This window comes from Hydra vulgaris, chromosome 01 (assembly GCF_038396675.1).
Source record: "Hydra vulgaris chromosome 01, alternate assembly HydraT2T_AEP".
NCBI classification, from domain to species: Eukaryota; Metazoa; Cnidaria; class Hydrozoa; order Anthoathecata; family Hydridae; genus Hydra; species Hydra vulgaris.
Genome location: NC_088920.1, coordinates 42,165,425 through 42,187,287, shown reverse-complemented (window position 1 = coordinate 42,187,287; position 21,863 = coordinate 42,165,425). Strand labels below are relative to the sequence as shown.

At 30.4% G+C, this 21,863-nt stretch overlaps 1 protein-coding gene across 1 annotated transcript; it reads right to left on the bottom strand.

Moving 5' to 3' along the window:
• Positions 1–20,172: 20,172 nt before the first annotated feature.
• LOC105844305 (AKT-interacting protein) lies at positions 20,173–21,296 on the bottom strand. The gene has a single exon (XM_065788214.1). It carries the CDS (start codon positions 21,260–21,262, stop codon positions 20,189–20,191), a length of 1,074 nt encoding a protein of 357 aa, XP_065644286.1. The 5' UTR covers positions 21,263–21,296; the 3' UTR covers positions 20,173–20,188.
• Positions 21,297–21,863: the final 567 nt, after the last annotated feature.

Sequence of the window (21,863 nt, the reverse complement as noted above, 5' to 3'; positions counted from 1 at the left end):
TTGCACATCATGTGTCTATCATAGCTGTTGCTAACATGCCATTAACTTTTAGATTAATAATAGACAGTGCGCTAATTCAACCTTTGTTCAGGAGTAAGGTAGCCCACATTCCTCGCTCTTGCACTCGTTTCCCTGCGTCTTTAAGCATTTTGCAGCCATGTGTTCTTCATTCCCACATTTGATACATCAAAAAATATTCTTCGGAGCCAGGTTCTTTGCAAGAGAACAGTTTCTCGTAATATGATTTAATCTTTTGCAGGTGTAACACACCAACGGAACTTCTGTAGTTTTCGAAACACAGCACCAATAGCATCTACGCATACATGGTTCAAAGCAGCTCTTACCTTAGGTAACATAATATCAATTGGATCCATAACAGCTCGAAATCTTGATAATAAATTCTCAGGAAATCCAACGGCAAACGCCAATCAAGCAGACTCTTCTGTCAATTTAGCGAGATAAGCTAATCGTTTTAAGTCGGCCGAAAACACATCAATTTTTTCTCCGACATTTAATTTTTGTTTTACAAAAAGTTCGTATGCCGTATAAGCAATCTAAAGAGAATGCTACTAACACAACACGCTCGAATTTTTCTTCGTCTTGCTTATTTTCAGCGTATAAAGCATTATACTCTAATAAGCAGTTTTCTTAGAAGGATTGGAAAGAGTAACTCCATTTTTACATTTTGCATTTTTGCGAATACTTTTGTTCGCTGTATCTAAACGGCAGTGTCCGAAGTTCCATCATACGTTTCAAACACATCAAATTATTTAATACTTGAATCCATGCCCGGTTAGCTTGTAATTTTCTCACTCCAAACAAAACTATAATTACAATTAAAATAATTAAGAACTATTACTAAAAAGAAACCACGTAATTGCCATATAATGTTCTTGAACTTTCTACACCAAATTTACAGCATGATTTTCTAGAGCAAATTTACAGCATGATAGCCTTATTGTAATTATATTAAGTTAAATGTTACAGTGTTCCGTGACTTCAAGTGGTTTGTAATTAAAGTGCAATTATATTGGATAATTGTTGTTAATATGTTTGTACGGTTTTGTATGTTATTGCTAATGTGTTCATATAGTTAATGTGAAATTATAAATATGTTTATGTGGGTTGTAATGGTAATATTTGAGGTATATGATTTAGTATAAATTGTGATTTTAATTTTGTTAGAGACAAGTTCTCATTAAGTAAAGAAAATAAAACATCTTGACTTAATGTTATATTTCTAAGAGAAAACTACAAGCTAACCGGGCAAGTATGAAATTATTCGATATGTTTGAAACATATGATGGAACTTCAGATGCTGCGATGAGGATGCAAAGAACCAAAGTAATAGGTGAAATGCAGAACATTTGGCTAAAGCTACTTTTTCCAATTCTTCATAGAAAAACTACGTATTCGGTTTATGACGCTTTAACCATTGAAGATAAGCAAGATGCAATAAAAGTTGAACAAGTGCAGCCAGCAGCTTTCTAATTGTATGTTTACAGTGCATATGAGCTTTTCACAAAACGGAAGTGATACGATGGAGAGAGAATCGATATGTTTTTGGCTGATTTGAAACGATTGACTTATCTTGCGAAATTGTCTGAAAAGACAGTACGTTTGGCATTTGTTGTGGGATTGCCCTAGTCTTTATCATCACAATTTCAAGCAACAAAGGACCCGATTCATATAATGTTATTTAAAGTAAGAGCTGCTTTGAACCACGTGAAGATTGATAACAGTAATGCTATTGGCGCTTTGTCTCAACATTAAGCTACAAAAAATCCTTAAGTGTGTTACAAGCGAAGAACTGTTTATTTGCAAAGAGCTTGTCTCAGAAAAAGATCTTTTGATGTTTTAAATGTGATGACGAAGGACATATGGTTTCAAAATGCTTGAAGATGCAGGGAAACGAGTGCAGGAGCGAGGGATCTGCGCAACCTCGCTTCTAAACAAAAATGGAATCAGCGCGTTATGCATTATTCGCTTAAAAGCTAATGGTATGGTAGCAACAGTTATGATGGACACGGGATGCTCAAAGACGATTCTGAATCATAATTTTCTGTCCAAAATTCAGAATAAAAGTTTAAATTCTCCAAAGGTGGTAACTTTTGAAGGTAAAGTTTATCAATGTATTGGATCCGCGACTGTAAATGTTGAGATAGATGATATCAAAATACGCGACGAAGTTATTTTGGTAGATTTCCGACTTTTCGGAGTTGATATGATGCTTGGTATGAGTTCAATTAAATTATTGGGAGGAGTTTTCATTTCCTCATCAGGAACATCGAAGTTTGGGTCCAGCTATTGCGGAATGGCAGTTTTAAACAAAGATGAAGTAAACAAAAGCTGTTTTTGATGGTATGGAATGAACTGTTTAACAAAGTTGCCCAGTACGCGGTACCAAAACATGCTGAAGCGGAATACGAAAACGAACTTCAGGATTGGATCAAGCGGAAATGGTTACTTGAGTACAACGAAAACGTAATGGGGCCGTCCAAAGGACAAATTCCTTTAATGGCTGTGATTCAAAGAAACAACGATAATAAAGTCCGGCCTGTTTTTGATTGGAGAGAAGCTAACAATTTTATCGAGGCGTATACAAGAGATGCAGGTGTGTGTATTGATAAATGGAGAAGAATGGGAAATAAACCAGCAATTATGGATCTACGCAAGGTTTATCTCCAGCTGAAAATTGAGGAGCACCTTTGACCGTTCCAAACGGTGGTATTTCACAAGAGATATTGTTTAAGGGGTATACTCCCCCATAAATTAAAAAAAAATCAAATAAAAAAAAACAAACTGATTTAAATAATTAAATATATGGGGGTTTCAGAAATCATAATGGTTTTACCTAAAAATATCTATAAATACCAAAACTTTTTGTTTTTGAGAGTTAGGTACAAAAAAGAGAAAATTTGGTACCCCTAAAATAATCACTTGTAAACCAAAACAACGTATTGATTTCATAAGTTAAAAGCATTTTTGACTTCTTGTTAGACTTGTTAACAACTTATTTTTGGTATATAAAATAAGGTATATAAATTTTGGTATATAAAACTAAGCTCGTTTTTGTTGATTTGTAGCTCATTTTTTGTCGCATTTTCTTGCCAGAAGTTGTATACTTTTTAGTTTTCAAACATAGTTAAAGCTGATCGAATTAAAGTAAGAACTAAGCGAGCAGGCAAAAGAAAGAAGATTTTTTATAGAAAAGTTTTACGTAGCAGTGTGAGTGTAAATAATGTAAATTTTCCATCTTTAAGTGTAAATATCGAGTTACCTGTAAATAGTCAAACTGACATCTTCGATACGTCAAGCTCTTCTCTTCGCAAAGTTGAGGCAGTCATTAGCTCAACATCAAAAAAATATAACAATACTAAAAACAAAGTTCTGACAATATATAAAATTATTGATTGTTCGATTTTGTCTGATGTTATTAGCGTTTTGAGCTGTCCAACTTGTTTCCAAACGACTTTAGCAATCATTGAAAACAAAAGCAAAAAGCAAGGACTTGCATGTGAACTTTCTATTATTTGTTTAAAGTGTAAATATCAAAATGACTTTTACACTTCTAAGTTAATTAATAAAAAAGGAAACTTTGATATAAACAATCGAACAGTATATACAATGAGGACTCTTGGATTACGACATTCCGGAATTGAACGGTTTACAACCCTCATGAACATGCCAAAACCAATGACGCCAAAAAACTATGACAAACTTGTTTTAAAAATTGCTAATATTACTGAGAAAGTTGCACAGGAAACAATGGCTGATGCTGTATCTGATATAAGACTACAGTGTCAAGACAATGAGATTCTTGATGTTGGTGTATCATGTGATGGCACATGACAGCGTAGGGGATTTTTATTATTGAATGGTGTATTTGCAGCACTTTCAATAGACAGTGGAAAAGTTTTAGATGTTGAGGTGATGAGTCGAATATGCAGAGGGTGCTCCTTAAATCAAAAACTTTCTAAAAAAGATCCTACTGCTTATGCTGATTGGAAAAATTCCAACATTTGTAAAATGAATTTTGTTGGTTCTGCAGGTGGAATGGAGTGTGAAGGAGCCAGTCGTATTTTCCAGCGATCAATTAAAAAACATAAGTTGCAGTACATTAATTTTTTAGGTGATGGAGATAGCAAAAGTTACAATAGTGTCAAGGATGTTTATCCTAATATTAAAGTAAATAAATTAGAATGTGTTGGACACTATCAGAACCGTGTTGGAACCAGACTCCGGAAATTGTAAAAAAAAAGTTAGGGGACTGGGCGGTCGTGGTAGATTGACAGATGCAACAATTGATCGACTGCAAAACTTCTTTGGTGTGGCAATTAGACAGAATACTGGTAATTTAGATGCCATGAAATCAGCAGCGCTTGCTACCCTTTTTCACGTTGCATCATCAAAAGAAAATAATTGGCACTATCCACATTGTCCAACAGGTGTAAGTAGCTGGTGTAAATTTAACAGAGACAAAGCAAATAGCACTAACACCTACAAGCCAGGACCTGGTCTACCTTTAGAGGTTGTATACAAGATCAGACCTACAATTTGAAGAGCTCACAAAAGAAGATGAGCTTAAAAATGTCTGCATGGTAAAACGCAAAATGCAAATGAGTCTTTCCATGGGAAAAGTTGGGATCGCATACCAAAAACAAAATATGTCTCGCTGACTTTGCTGAAGTTTGGTGTTTATGATGCTGTTGCCAATTTTAACATTGGGATGAAGTCTTCAATCCTAATATATGAAAAACTGAACATGGTTCCAGGTTTTTATACACTAAACGGTTCTAACGACATAAATAAAACACGCATTAAATGGTCAACCTATAGTCCAATATATAATCTTACTTATATTTGTAGATCTTTATTCTTTTATTTTCAGTTTTTATGCGTTTTCTCAGTTTGAGGTTTTTCAATATGCCGGCCAAAATTCCAAGAGAACCGCTTGAGCGTTTTATCTGAAATTTTTAACAAATTTTCCTTTTTATAAAAGCTGTGTTTTAAACGGAACAGAATTTTTAAATACTTATGAATAAAACAGTATGGCTAATTTAATTTTTCAAAAAATGTACTTTTTTTTATTGTCAACTTTAGAGCACAAGTCTTCAGGCCCAGAACCTTTTTTAAAAAATCTGTTCTGTTTAAAACACTCATAAACCTATTCTAATTGTGTTTCCAAAGTTTCATTCAGCCTTTTTTTATTAGTTTTTGCTAAAACTTGGCCAGCGCAAATCTTATTTTTTGCTTATTTTGGGGGTTTTTTACTGTTACTACAGCAACCGTTGACCAATTTTTTTAATTTTCTACATTTAGGCTATGGTTAATCATTTTATGTCAAAATTTGTTATTTATTGTCAATATTTTAAAATGGGGGAGTATACCCCTTAATACGACTTGGTTTTGGTTTGAATGTTGCACCGATGATCATGAAATCCGTTGTGAACGTTATCTTTGATCAAGACGAGTTGGTTAAGAAAATAACGTCCCCCTACGTGAATGACATATTTATCAATAAGATCGTGGTGAGTCTCAATTATGTCAAGAGACATTTTGAAAAATATGGTTTGGAGGGTGAACAGATTAACGATAACGGGGTCGGTGTTTTGGGATTATGTGTACGCAAAGCTGGTAACAAACTGACATGGTCAAGAGGAAATCGAGTTGAAAAAATCCCGAAAAAGTTAACCACACAGTAAATAAAAAAACCGTTTTATTTTTAAAAAACACAGCGGGAGTTTTCCTCGCACATAACGGTTAATTGCCGTCATGTTTAATACTTAATATGTATGAAAATAACATAACGGTTTTAGCGTTATGCTTTTTCATAGCAAAACTGCCTTGAACATAACGGTTACATAACGCCAATTAGCCGTTATGTGAGAGGAAAACTCCCGTTATATAACGCGTATTTTACCATTATGTTTAAAACCTGATATAACGGGTATATATCCGTAATGTTACCCGTTATGTCAAATTATAATTATTTATTTTAAAGTAGGTTTTTTGGAACGCATGATTAATAGCAGAAACTGCTAAATAAACAAACTAACCTTGAACATTTTTTACGTTTATAAAAGTTAAATTAAAAAATAAAACAAACTTATGCAGTTTAATTTCCTAATATATTTATTTTAAATTATGTTTCATTATCGTGAAAATTATTTACAAAATAATTGAAGAAATTAACTTATTAACATTTATTAATTCAAAAATACTTCACATTGCTGTGAAAAGATTGCAAAAGAAAAATGCATTTTTTAGATAGTAAAGCCGATTGTCCAAAGCCGCAAATATCTTGCAAACAACCCAGAAGCTGCCCAAAACAAGAAGGATATGTCAAATCTAGCAAATAATAAACGGTCATCAAAACAGCCACCATTTCACATGTACTGATCAAGGGCTGGACATCCATATCGAACACATTTAAATCAATGCTAAGTTTATATTTTATAGAACTGGCTTAATACCAAATAAAAAAACAAATAAAACATACATCAACTTTCATAAACAACTTATCAGTTGTCTTCTTAGAAATAAGTGATTTCTGGAGCAGCATTAAACTTTCAGTATGGGTTTGCGAATCAGGAGAAATCTAAACTAACATCTTTTGAATCTTAAGAGACGAGTCTTTAAAAATAGGGTACAAACGAATCGCTTCTTCCAGCATCAATCCTGGAGCATATGTAACTCTTTTTGGAAATACACTATAAGTCTCGTTATTAAAAAGATGTCTGTTTAGAATAGACAGTTTTGAAAGCGATGGCTTTTTCTTATTAAATTCATTCTAGGTGAAAGAAAGAATTATATACATTCTTTATTTTACAGCTATTTAATAAAATAAAGTAACGAGCTGACACTTAATATTAATTATAATATTTCTAAATTTTTTGCATCTAAGTTTACTTAATTAGACTATAATTTCTGATATTAGAAATCATTTTTATACAAAAATTAATAAACACTGAAAAAATCTTACTACAACATCTTATAATAGCTGTTCTTTATCTACAATCGGACAAATTTGGATTTACTGCTCGGCTGCTATTATTGATGGAAATATTTACAACAGAAAAATGAGGAATTCGCTTTACCTTTAAACTATGACCTTTACTAAATTGTCTTAGTCGATAATTATTAGGCAACTTTTTGAACAAGAAATCCTAATAGAAAATTAGAAAATTAAATAAATTGAATCAAACAACTTATGTATGCAGCAGCAAATTTGAAAATCTGAAGTAAAATATAGAAACGATGGAAAAGGAAGGAGATCAAAAAAGTATATTAAAATAATAAACATTACAAATTTTAATAAAAAAAATAAATTATAATATCAAAGACGCGATTCTTACCCATTTATGGCTGTAAGAAGGATATAAATAAATGCAAGTAGACTTTAACTTTGAAAAGAATATTTTTCGTAACAATATTCTATTTTTGATATTACTATGATAAGGCACATGCGAACAACAAAAAGCAAATAAATAAGACATTAGCTTTCTAGATATCACCTTATCTTCAATAGAAAACTTGCTGCTCAGAAATAGTTTTATGTAAGGTGGAAAAAAATCAATGAGAGTTTGTTTAATTTCACCATCAAAAGGGATTCTGTTAATCTAAAAATTTATTATTAAGGTCAATATTAAAAACATAAAAAGAATAATAAAAAAACATTTAGTTTCATCTTGTGAAACTAAATGTTTTTTTAAACTAAATGACTAAATAAAACATATACAACTACTAAAGCCTACTACTACATAAAAACTACTAAAGTGGTGTACACTGGATTTTTAGATGTTTGAGTTTTGATACTTACAGGAATTGTGCAAACTCCAAACTTTTGTATGTTTATGCTTATATAAAAAAAGAATGTTTTGCAAAGAATTGGGGTGAATTGAGCTTGGAAACAAAAAAACCTTAATTTTTAGGCCCACCCGGCCCTTAACGTGGGAGCAACGAGTTTATAAAACATTTTCTTCACAATTTTCATCTAAATTTATATTCATCAACAAATTTTAAATTTCATGCAATAATCTCTTATTTTTCAAAAACTACGACAATATAAAGTTTTATCCCCCAAAAATTTGAGGTGGCTGTAAACATTGCAGGGTTATAAAAACTGAACACTAAGAGATTATTGCATGAAATTTGAAATTTGTTGATGAATATGAATTTAGATAAAAATCGTAAAGAAAATATTTTATAAACTCATTGCTTCCACATTAAGGGTTGGGTGGGCCCAAAAATAGGGGTTTTTTGTTCCCAAGCTCCAATCACCTCAATTCTTTGGAAAACATTATTTTTGATATAAGCATAAACATACAAAAGTTTAGAGTTTGCAAAATGCCTGTAAGTGACAAAACTCAAACATCTAAAAATCCAGTGTACACCACTGGAAGTTGACAAAATAAATAAAACAAATTAGACTAAAGCAACCATATTTATTGCAAATAGTATAAACTTTTTATAAAATTAGTTTTCTTTCAATGTAACTATATGATAAGGACTGGCAATGCTGGGGGTACAACATAGAAAATATTCCCTTCTTTAAAATAAAATGTTGGCCAAGGAAAAGCTAAGCCTTCAGCTGCAATAGTTTTAAAAGGAACTGTGTTGTCCTCAACAGCAGTAAAAAAACCTCGTAACACATTGTAAGTAAGGCACTGAAGCTGGAAGGTAATAAATACTGTTTTTTCTCCTTTTACTTGTATTTCTTTAATAATATAAGCAGAAGATTGAAAACCATCATGAAACCATAAACACGATTCAGGACAATATTTAATACCATTAATCCGGATGCAGGTAACAATATTTTTTTTTAAAGTAACTTGATTTAATTCACAAAGAACTCCATTACTAATTTCTCCAAAAGAATTATAAAAAGATGTAACAGTGTTTAAAACCATACTCTTCATAGCACTATAAGGCATATTTTTGAAGTTAAAATGCCTAATATTTTTTATTACTTGGTGTTTCCTCTCAAAAGCCATACACATGTGGTATCGTAGTGGACCAAACTGTCTGGATTGCTGAGGATAATGAATAAGAAAATGAAGCTTTGGTATAAACTTATCTGGATATAAATTCATAAAAAGAGTACGATGGACTGCAATTACTTCTTCTAAAGAGATAAGTAAGCCTCAGTGGTAACTGGGGAGAGACACATTTGAAGAATATACAGCAGCTTAATAAAACACAAGAAATGACAATCAATAGTGATACTTCTTAAAAAATTGGTAAAATACAACAAATAGAAAGAACTTGAGCACTGCCAAATTTCCCCTTAATAACCAAATCTACTATTACAGGTGGTTTTTCACTGTCTTTTGGGTATTGAAACAATTTTACAAAATCGTTTAAGCTATCTATTGTAAAAAAACCTTTCAAAACCCCATGATTCAAGTAAAGTTCCAACTGCAAAGGTAATAACACCTTCTAACAAATCATGCATTGGATCAAAAAGAACTTACTTTGTCACATCAAATTCCTTAATTTCAAATAAAATACTGTTAGATTGAACGCCATATAGTTTTGACCATTTTTAACATTCAACTCTGGGAAGACTAGGATTTTCTAGTTTTTTGACTCTCATCTTGTGTTCCTCTAAACTCCTTACTTTACACTGAGAATGTTTATTATAAACTAACATTTTTGACTTGGTCGAATTACACACTCTAAACCCACTTTAAAACCAGCAATTGCATTGCAAGTTAATGAATCTCCAATAAAGTGTTTTAACTTTACAATGGATTTTTTACCATTAAATTTTTTAGCATTAGTTAAAGTTGAGCAATCAATCAATGATAGTTCATTAAGAGATTGTACCAAGTCAAGAAGAAGAGATTTCATAAAGCTTTTTACCTTAACAGATTTAGAACCAGTTATTGCTAAAGAGAATATTGAGAAAGATTTACTTAAACAGCATCGCGGAATGTTTAACAACTGAAAATATAAAACCCACAACTTGTGTTTTCCTCTAGATTTGCCTATTAGATTAGTTACACCTAAATCATCTGAATACAATGAGATAGATGTTTCTGAAAAATACTCTAGAAACTTATCATATTCATTTGATGTAAAAATAAACTGAAGTATTTCTTTAAATGGAATAAAACATCCATGTAAACTATTTTGGATACTAACTGAATTTGTGGCATTTTAAAAGCAGTTTGAAAATATCTTGTTCTAAGATGTTCCATTGATAGTTGTTTACAAATTGTAGAAATCTCTTCGTTTTGTGATTTATTATTAAAAATATTCTGCAAGTTTGAAAAAATAATGTTGACCACATTTTCAGAGCATCGATATTTTCCTCGCAAATGAAGAGCTAATGCAGCAAGTTGATTATTTCTATTCTCATTCAAAAATTGAAAATCCGGTTTTTCAATATTAAAATCAATATTATTATTAATTACTTCAATTTCAGTATCAAAAGGAGCAAAACAGTTTTTATTGTGAAGTTTAACTCTTTTAAATTTTGAAAAACAGTTTTCACACACAACTGAACCTTCCTGACCATGTAATTTAAGATGTGATATAATTACATATTGTTTACTTGTTTGAAAACTACAATTAGAACAAGATAAAATTACTTTTTGAGATGCAGGTGGTTCAGCACTTGATTTTGGTGGTTCAGCAACTTGTGCAGCAGTTGATAATAAACTTGAATTTTGCGATTTTGAAGACACATCTAAATCCTCAAATAAATCTTCTTCATAATTGGAGTCTTGGTATAATGTAGATTCAGTTGGAAGTTGAGGAATAATGGATTGTTGGTTGTGAAAATCAAATGAAACAGGATCAGAGCGACTATCTGCGGCAGAAAAAACAGCTTTAACAGGAGAAAATCCCTTTAAACTTTGAACAAAAGTGCTGAGCTCATTATTTTTTGCACTTTATCAACTTCCACTTCCAGATTTAAAATGGCAACAAATGTTTCAAAATTGACTTCACATCCATTCCTCATGATGCCACTTATATCACTGTCACCAAACTTTTTAGAAGCTAAAAAAGTATAATTTTGAATTAAATAGCTCAACCATTGATTTTGGCATATGTAATATTTTGAAAATTATGAAGACAAAAATGAACTGTGAAGAACTTGAAGATTGATTACAAAAAATGAAGATTGAATAAACAAAGAATGTGCATTAAAAAATAAGCTTACCATTAGTTAAAAAGTCTGCAATATTGCTATTACTAGCAAGAACAATTTTTGTTTCACCAAGATACTTGACAACAATAGCCTTTATCATTTTGAACTATTAATTATTGTAGAAATCAGTAATTATTACTTAGTAATAGTAATGGTAAAGTAATAATAACTTAGCAGTTATTATTACTTAGAAAACTTAAATTATACAAATAGTATATTTAACATTATTTAACACTTGAAATATAAAATAAAATTAATTTTAAGAATAGTAATATGCAACAAATAGTAAGTATTAAATAAATAGTAGTAAAGAACATTATTAAGCAACATACAAATACAGTGAACTCCCAATATCTTGAAGCCTCCAAGGGACCAAGAAAATAGTTGAAATAGCAATATTATTATATATATTTAATAATCGAAATACAATATCTATATCTATCTATCTATCTATCTATCTATCTATCTATCTATCTATATATATATATATATATATATATATATATATATATATATATATATATATATATATATATATATATATATATATATATATATATATATATATATATATATTTGTAAAAAACACTTATCTAACTTTTTTCTTCAACTTTAAATTCACTAAATCTCAAAAAAAATTCAATTTATAGAAAAAAATATTTTACAAGAAGTTATAAATTATTATAACTAAAAATAAAAATAAAAAAATTTTTCAATTACTATTTTTTAGATTTAGTAACTCTTCCTGATGATCCAGCAATGGTGAAACTTAAAGTTGAAGAAAAAAGTTAGATAAATTTTTTTTACTAATTTATTATTGCTCTGTTCTTTAAGAACATTGAGCACTCTATTTGTAAAATACACCAACATATATATATATATATATATATATATATATATATATATATATATATATATATATATATATATATATATATATATATATATATATATATATATATATATATATATATATATATATATATATATATATATATATATATATATATATATATATATATATATATATATATATATAGGAATCTTAGGAAATATAAGGAATCTTCCTTAATTAACATGTCCTTTAATACCAAGAAAACTGTATGTATGGTGTTTAATCCAACTCAAAAATCAAAAGTTATATCAAACTCCTTCCCAGAATTATGCATGTCAGGATGTGAAATTGCTTTTGTTGAATCTTTCAAATACCTTAGTCATATAATTAAAAATGACCTTACCGATGATCTTGATATAATCAAAGAGGTGAAGGGCCTTTACACACGTACAAATATCTTAATTAGACGCTTTCATTTATATTCCACCAGAGTGAAGATTAAACTGTTTAAAGCATATTGCATTTGTTTATATGGTGTTCCTTTGTGGCAAAATTATAATGATAAAACAATGGCACGCCTTCAGTGTTGCTACAACAAATGTGCTCAAATGTTTTTCGGATACAACAAATATGATAGTATATCTTACATGCTTTTAGAGTTCAGATTACCATCTTTTCATACATTTATCTTAAACTATAGACATGCTTTTCGTAAACAGTTGATGGCTTGTACCTTGGTGAACCACTCTATGAATTCAGTTAATCAAAGTTTAAAATAATACTTTTCTTTTTTAAAAAAAAAAAAAAAACTATGGACCTGGCACCTAATTTGTACATGCCTGTTGTCTGAAATATATTTCATTTATTTATTTATTTATTTATATATATATATATATATATATATATATATATATATATATATATATATATATATATATATATATATATATATATATATATATATATACGTGTTGATATATATGATATATATATATGATGATTCGAAGAAGAATAAGCGTACTGCAACAACAAGTATATATATACATATATATATATATATATATATATATATATATATATATATATATATATATATATATATATATATATATATATATATATATATATATATATATATATATATATATATATATATATATATATATATATATATATATATATATACAGGCCCTTTCAGAGACTGAGTAAGGCCACAAATTTTGAGGCCCTTACCATAAAATAACTTCCATTGCATAATAAATAAAAAAACAGCAAATTAGTAATAATTTTTATTTTAAAAATGCTTTTCTTGCTTTTGCTTTTGCAAATGCACTGACAACTGTTGAAAAATCGAGTTTTCTTGCAATATCACAGTTAATATTCAACATTGCAACTCCATTCAAGCGTTCTTGTCCCATGGTTGAACGGTGATAGTTCTTTACTTGTTTCAACACATTGAAAGACCTTTCTCCTGAAGCCACTGAGACAGGCAAACTGATAAAAATTCGCAAAGCAATTGATATGTTAGGAAAAACACCAGACAGTCCAAGTTCTAATATTTCTTGAAACAATTCTTTTGGTTTGCAATCTGATGTAAAGTTTGTGGAGTAAATTTGTTTCAGAAAGATTATCTTATCAGAAATATCAGACAGTATTTCCTTGTGGTACTTTTTTTGAAAGTTTGTTGTGGCACTGAGTAGTTCTTCATTGCTCATCTTGTTGAAGTGCCAAAGAAATCCAAAAATACTACAAATTTGTTGTTGTGACTCAAATCGACGTTTAAGACCTGCTAGAATAGAGCCAATTATTACATAAAATACATTGATTTTATAGTGCTGTTCTGAATCAAATTGTGTTTTCAACTTTCGAGTGGTAGAAAATTCTGGTGAAATGTCAATATTCATTGCAATTAATTTTGACTCACTCAGAACAGCATCCCATTTTTCACGAATCTGTTGAATGCTGTCCATGAGATTTTTAATGTTTTCCATTTCAACATCTAGAGTTGCATTTCTTGCCTCAATTATAAGATTGGTTTGGTGAATCATTGTGAGGAGCTTCATCCATAAAGATGACATTACAATGCATTCAAATTTTGACAAATACTTTTGAATGGACTGAAGTTCTGACTGAGCTGATACTGTGAGATTGAGAGATTGCAGCTCTTTTAAAGATGTTCTCAGTGAATTCAAGTGACGGGCAACTGGTTTTACTGCTTCAATCCTTGCTGACCATCGGGTCTTGGAAATACCATGTAGTGAAGCAGGTACATGTTGCTTGAGAATTTCCCACCTTTGTGGACTACTGCTGAAGAAATTGTACATTTGCTGCACAATTCCAAAGTAAAGAATTGCTTCTTTGCATGATTCAGCACAGTCAACACCAACAAGGTTTAAAGTGTGATTTCCACAGCTGGCAAACATACAGTTTGGGTTTTCTTCTTGCAAAACTGCTTGCACACCTTTGTATTTTCCAGCCATATTTGGACCATTGTCATATGCCTGACCAGTACACAGTTTAAAATCTATGTTCAACAAAGTTAGAACGTGAAGAATCCTTGCTGCAATTTCTTTTCCAGTATTTTTTGAGTAATCGTCAAAATAGAGAAACCATTCTTCAATGGAAAATTTAGATCCATCAATTTTAATATAACGGATAATGAAAGTTGTTTGCTCCTTGTGAGAGCAGTCTGGTGTTGCATCAACAACAATTGAAAAATATTTGGTGTTTTGAATCTCTTCAATAATTTTGGTTTGAACAAAAGATCCACAGAGTTCAATAAATTCATTTTGAATCCGGGTGGACAGATAATGAACTTGTAAGCGCTTTTTGTTCAGTTGAGATTCATGGACCTTTTTCACATGCTCTGATAAAATTGGATTATATTTGCTGAGGAGCTCAATTATTCCGAGAAAGTTTCCATTGTCAGGGTCATAAATGTGTTGACTGGAACCAAATAAAGCAAGCCCACGTTCAGAAAGAAAAAGAATGACGTTCAAAAGGCGCTCAAGAAGTTTTATCCAATTACTGGTTTCAGTTGACAATTCTGTTATTAGTAAATTATCAATAGAACTTTTTCTGATGGCTGCTCTACTGGCTGATTTCCATTTGACATTTGTGTAATGGCTGATTTCCATTTTGTTTGTGTAATACAGACATTTCATGTGCTGGTATTCGGTCTTTCAACTTTCTCCAACCCCTGGTAATATTCCAACCTAACTGTTCTGAAAAGGTGGATACCTTGGAATCACTATTGTTCAAAAGAAAGCAGGGTGCACAATAGAATGACTGTTGCACATCACTCCAGCAAAGCCAATCTCTTGTGCATATCTCACCATTGGGAAGAATTTTTGATCTCAGACGAGTAGGAAAGGCGTGATTATAAGAATCTCGTGGAATATTGTTTGGAATTAAAAAGTTTGTTTGGAAACTTTCTTGCATTTGAATAATATTTCGTTTGTCAACAGTGCCAATGTCAGACACAATCAATTTTGATATATTAGAACAATCTGATTCACATTTTTGGTCCAAACTTTCTGAATATGAAATTTCAGAATCAGAGATGCAATTATCATTTGAGATGGCTTGCAAATTTGTTTCCCTCTGCTGACTATTGCTTTGGTGAATCAATGAATTTTCACAATTTAATTCCAAGCTTTCCAAATCCGTAACTCCAGATTCAGAGACACAAGTTGTATTTGAGATGTCTTGCACATTTGTATCTATCTGGGGATTTTTGTTTTGTTGTAACATTGATTTTTCAGAAGATGTAGTTCCGGATATTTCAATATCTGATTTACCGTGTGTTGGATTGGCTTGATTTTCCAGTGGTCTTAGATATGATGTTATTGACTTTAGGCTCTTTGTTTCTTCTTCAATTTTTTGTCTTTTTCGCCTTTTGGATGCACCACTTTCAAATTTTCTCTTCATGTTTAAATTTAGCAATGACATTAGTTTAAAAAGTTTTCGATCTTGCTGCAAACAACGATTATTAATGACTGAATTAAAATAAATATCAGAACAAACTTAATACAACACAAATAATTTAATTAAAATAATAATTATGTGTATTAATAATCAACTAATTAAGTATATTAAAATATTGTCTCAACATTGATTAAAATTTTATGTAATTGCTCATGTTATCACAATTTAATAAAAATATATTAAATTTCCGAAAAAATTTAGAGGCCCCTATTTAGGTCGAGGCCTAGGCCAAATGGCCCGTGTGGCCCCCCCCCCCTCTGATAGGGCCTGTATATATATATATATATGTAATATTATATATATATATATATATATATATATATATTATATAATATATATATATATATATATAATATTATATATATATATATATATATATATATATATATATATATATATATATATAATATATATATATATATATATATATATATATATATATATATATATATATATAATATAATATATATATATATATATATATAAATATATATATATATATATATATATATATATATATATATATATATATATACACTTGTTGTTGTTTAAATGATTGAGTAAATAAAATAAGAAAACTAAAATAATAAAGACCTTTAAAACAAAAATTGCAAAGATTCTTTAGATTCGCGCTATTTTTCACTGTTAGAATAATCTGTTTAACATAATGGTTAAACATAAATTTACAAATGTATATATTACCATACTAATGATTTAGGCGTTATAACACTTATACAACAATTATAACATAATTTTAATTTAAAAACGGTTAACATAACGCCAAAATTTTCGTTTACCGTTATGTAATCGTGATTTTAGCGTTGTTTTTTGCTGTGCAGAAGAGTAGTGTTTTCAGTTTGTGGACAGTTGTGTGCTTGGTTACGAGTTGTTTGTAGTCTGTTAAAACGAAGAGTATTCAGTTTGACGAAGGGCTAGGACGATGAAAGTAGTGATGAAAATATGAAATGTGTACTTAGAGAAGTTTATGATGAGGTTGAAAGTTGGGAGCCAACTTGTGGGGATTGGGGTGTGGATGGAAATGAGAGAAAGGTGTGGGTTGATGCAAGTTCTTTAGCTATGGGTGCAATAGTTAAAATTGGTAATACGATTTCGGAAGAGGCAACATGGCTGCGAAAAAAAAAAGTCGGACAAGTTAGACGCAGTGCTACGAGGAATAAATATGACTTTGACATGGAAACTGAAAAAAATGACAGTTTTTACAGAATCTGCAGCAGTATTCCACTAGATTTCTGACGCACTTACTGGAAAATCAAAGTAGAAGTCAAAAGTCACTGGTGAAATGTTGATTCGAAGAAGAATAAGCGTACTGCAACAACAAATTGAAGAATACGATTTGAAAGTTAACTTAAATCTTGTTCCATCGGAAGATTGTTTAGGTGATGCATTAACGAAAGTTCGCAGCAGATGGTTAAATAAGTTGACACGAAATTAGCTTGTAAAAAATTGTATTGAAGTTGTAGTTGCGGAACCTGAATCCATCTTGAGTATACACAAGAAAACTGGACATTTTGGAGTGAGTAGAACATTGAACTTTGTTTGTGAAGTACTTCCAAATGCAACTAAAAACGAAGTTCAAGTGGTATTAAAAAATTGTGAGCCGTGTCAGTCAATAGATCCAGCACCTGAACAGTGGTCAAAAGGTATCTTAAATGTTAAAGAAAATTGGGAAAGATTGGCCATGGATATTACGTATTATGGAACTGACAAATTTCTGAATAATCGATTGCGGACCTTCAAGATATGCTTTGTGGCGACAACTGTAAAATTCATACGGAAGTGTTGCTATAGTTCGAATTCTCTGTCTTATCTTTTGTGAACGAGGAGCGCCATCCGAAATATTAATAGATAATGAGGCAACGTTTAAGACTGAAGAAATGAGGAGTTTTCTTGAAAGTTGGGAGTGCGTATCACGTTTCGGGTCGCTTATTAACCTTTGGGGAACGGAATTGTGGAAAGAAACCATAATACAATAAAAAAAATAGCTGAGCGATCTAAGATATCAATACCGGAAGCAGTATATTGCACCCAATGCAAAGTGCTATACCAAGTGGAAGCTAGCGACAGTAACCAAAGACGGGTGGGAACAAGTTGTTGAAGTGAATGGGGTTCCACGCCACGTGAAAAATATTAGATCTCGATGTGAAATTCAGCCCTAATGCTTCATTCTGGATGTGGAAAGAGATATGGGCAATAATTGCAAAGAAGTTGTTGAAAACAATGAGGACCAAGTTAAAGGAATTGCTGACGTGAACGAAGTGGACATCGAGGTTGAGGGTAGACCCCAGGAAATAGACATGCGTTTGCAAAGAAGTGCTTGAGAGCAATGCATGCCAAAAAAATTTATTGATTACTGTTTATATGACCCTTAAGGGTCAAGGAGGGGTTTAATTATATTACGTTATATGTTACAGTATTCCGTGACGTCAAGTGGTTTGTAATTAAAGTGCGTTAATATTGGATAATTGTTGTTAATATGTTTGTACGGTTTTGGTTGTAATTGCTAATGTGTTTACATGGTTAATTTGAAATTGTAAATATGTTTATGTGGGTTGTAATGGTAATATTTAAGGTATATGATTTAGTTTAAATTGTGATTATAATTTTGTTAAAGACAAGTTCTCATTGAGTAATGAAAAGAAATCATCTTGACTTAATGTTATATTTCTGAGAGAAAACTACACTCATCAACACCAGAGATTTTAAAAATAAAAGATGAAGTATTAAATAAAAAAAAGGAAAAAATTGTCCTTCCAAAATCAAAGAAAGTGAAGAAAACTTATTACGCAAATCAAGCAGTGACCTTGATGTAGATGTCAACAAAAAAACAAACAATGTTTCTGCTAACTGCTTCTAGAGTTTGAAGAAGAATTGGAAACGGTTTCTTTTGGCATTATTCAAAATGTGAGTGTCAGTGATTATGTTCTTTGTGAGGTTTTTAGTAAAAACAACATTTCTTATTATGTAGGCATAGTGCAGAAAGAAATAGACAAAAACTTTGATGTAGAGGTAAGCCTCCTTGAATGCCAAAATAAGAAAGCTTTTAAGTTTGTCAAACCTAAAATTAATGACATTCGTTGTGTGAATATTAATGATATAAAAGCAGTTCTGCCTCAACCGCTTGCTAGAACGACATCAAAAATAAAAGCTAAAATCATTTTCTATGTGAACTTTGACACATTAAATGTGAAATAACTTTTTCCTTTTTTTAACAAATAAATTTCAATTCCTAATATGTAATCTTAATTTAATGGAAAAGTGGGTTGATGCATTGACTTTTTTGTTTTTTTCGAATTAAACTTAACTTTAAAATCAAAATTTGCTCAAATTAATATCTAACTAGTATTTAAGTCGTTTTTATATAGCCACGTCTCCTCCAAATGCCCCACCTCTCCCGCTCACTTGTCGAGGTTAACCCATACTTTTCCCACTTTACCCCAATATCAGGGCTCCTCAAAAACAAAAAAAAATGCATATTTTATTAAAATATGCAATCAATCTTAGGAGGTGAAATCGGTGTCCCAAATACTGCTTTATTTGTTAAGACTTGTTTGGTTCACTTCATACATTAAAAAAAAAAATACGGACACCGTAAAAAAAATTTTCGTGTCCCACTTCTCCCTACTCTCCCATATATAGTTTTGTTTTTGGTATAAATTTTATATATTAACTTTAAGTTATTAAATTGGTTAACAAATTTAAAAAATAAAAAACTTCACTCAAATTTATAAACTTGACAAATTTTTACGCATTTAAAAATTGCAAATGTTTCTAAAAGTCTCTTTTATCTTTTGTTAACAGAAAACCTGCTAAAAATGAGCCCATTCGCATGCTAATATGTTACCATTACCTATTAGTAAAACTTACGACCACCTGTTTGGAACAATTAACATGATATTAACATTTGAGGTCTATCAAAAGATGATAAGTTGTTTTTTGGTAAAAAAAAAAAAGAGTTATTCCCCTTTTAATATAATATAATGAAAATGTTGCAAAAGTACTAAAAAATAATTAGATTTGTTTGATTTCTTTAAAATCAGTTTAACATGACTAAGCAAATTTGGAAAATTCACTCCTCGTTTGTTTTTATATATAGTTTACAGCAGACATTTTTTATTAAATGTGAGAAAAATAATTATTAAATGTGAGAAATAATATTTAATAATTATTAAATGTGAGAAAAATAATTAGTATGCAGAGTTAATATTGTTAAGAAGTTTTCCTAAATAAACTCTTGCCCATTCCATTACAGTAGATTCTTTTAATGCCTCAAAATTCATAGATAGCATAATTTTTTTAACTCCTTGTAGTGATGTGTTATCTAGTATAGAGCAAAGAAAAGGATTTTCTGATTCTATGCTTTGATTGTAGATTTGTTCATCGAATGCTAATAGAGAATCTAGCACAGATGCTCTACATCTAGCCTTGAATTTATCAAAGGCAGATAAAAATAGATATCCAGCTTCTTTATTGTAACAATCATTAGTGTCTATGTGATAGAATAAAGATCTTGTATAGCGGAGTAACTCCCAAATAGAAATATAGTTACGCTGTTTGTAGATATGTTTTAAGTTTAATTTTCCATTAGTTTTATCAATTTGTGGGTGGAATACTTTACTTTTAAATTGCAGCAGTGGTCTTGTTTCTGGATAACTATCTTGAAAAATAATACTGAAATGAAATATTCCTTCATCGTATGGTCCTTCTTTCACAAAAATTACACCAAACCATACTTGCAGAGACGTGTATGATGGTACTACATGGATTCCATCTTGTGAATTTAAAAAAGTTAGTTTAAGTTCGTCCTGTATAAGTTTGTCTCTATGATGTTTGTAAAAACACTCAAATGGATTTTTAGGAGATCTATCAAAATCTTTTTCCAAGATAGTATCATTTGGCGTTGTTACATCTTCAATTATTACTGTTGGAGGTATGAAGGTTCTTGCAACTAGTTCACGACTTTCGAGATTTAAATTAAGCCTTGACTTCATTGCTTTTAATTGAAGACTAATATTTGTAAATGAATTTTTTGTTGTAGCATTTTCCGAGGGATTTAGTGGTGTAGTGTTTGTCGATAAACTTGGCGACTTATTTGCCGATAAACTTAGTAACGTCGTGCTAGATGTCGAAAAAGACCGCGTAGTACTTGGCGATAAATTTTGCGGTTTAATATTATTCAATAAATTTTGCTTTGTATCACATGTTTCGTCGTTCCTAATTTTAACTTCGGATAAGTTTTTTATTTCTAAATCAAAAGACATCTTATTAAAAATCAGTAAAATGTGTTTTTTAAAGAAAATTTTTAAATATACACATTTTCAGCACATAACTAATGAAGCACAACATTTCAGCATTTTTAACTTCTAAACTTAATTAGTGTAAAATTAAAATTATCATTAAAACTAAGTTAAAATAAACTTTTATAAAATAAAATTTTATTCTCCAAATAAGAGAGCAATGAGCATATAACAAAAAAATTTTTATTAACTAAACTTATATTTATCAACACAATTCAAATTTCATACCTGAGTTGAAAATGTTTCAGGTAGTACAGTTAAAATCTGTGAAATATTTGGCGGGAGAATCTTTAAACTTCTGCCTCAATCAGTTGTTATCCTCGCTCCATTAGCGGCCGATCCCGGAATTTAACTTTCGATACAGAATGTTTTGAAAGCCGTAGATAATAAGAAGGCGGAAGCTGTTGGTGACCGCCGTCAGAAAATATTTTTGTGGCTACATGATTTAGAGGCCACCTCCAGTGGCTTTTGCTTCCTAACTTGTTATTGGCTTTTTTTAAAATCAATTTTACATAAAGTTGTTTCTTTAAATGTTAACAATTATCTCTTAACCTTTAAAGAATAA

Excerpts from the sequence above, each read along its gene's own strand:
- LOC105844305 (XM_065788214.1), bottom strand. The coding sequence starts at position 21,262 with ATGTCTTTTGATTTAGAAATAAAAAACTTATCCGAAGTTAAAATTAGG.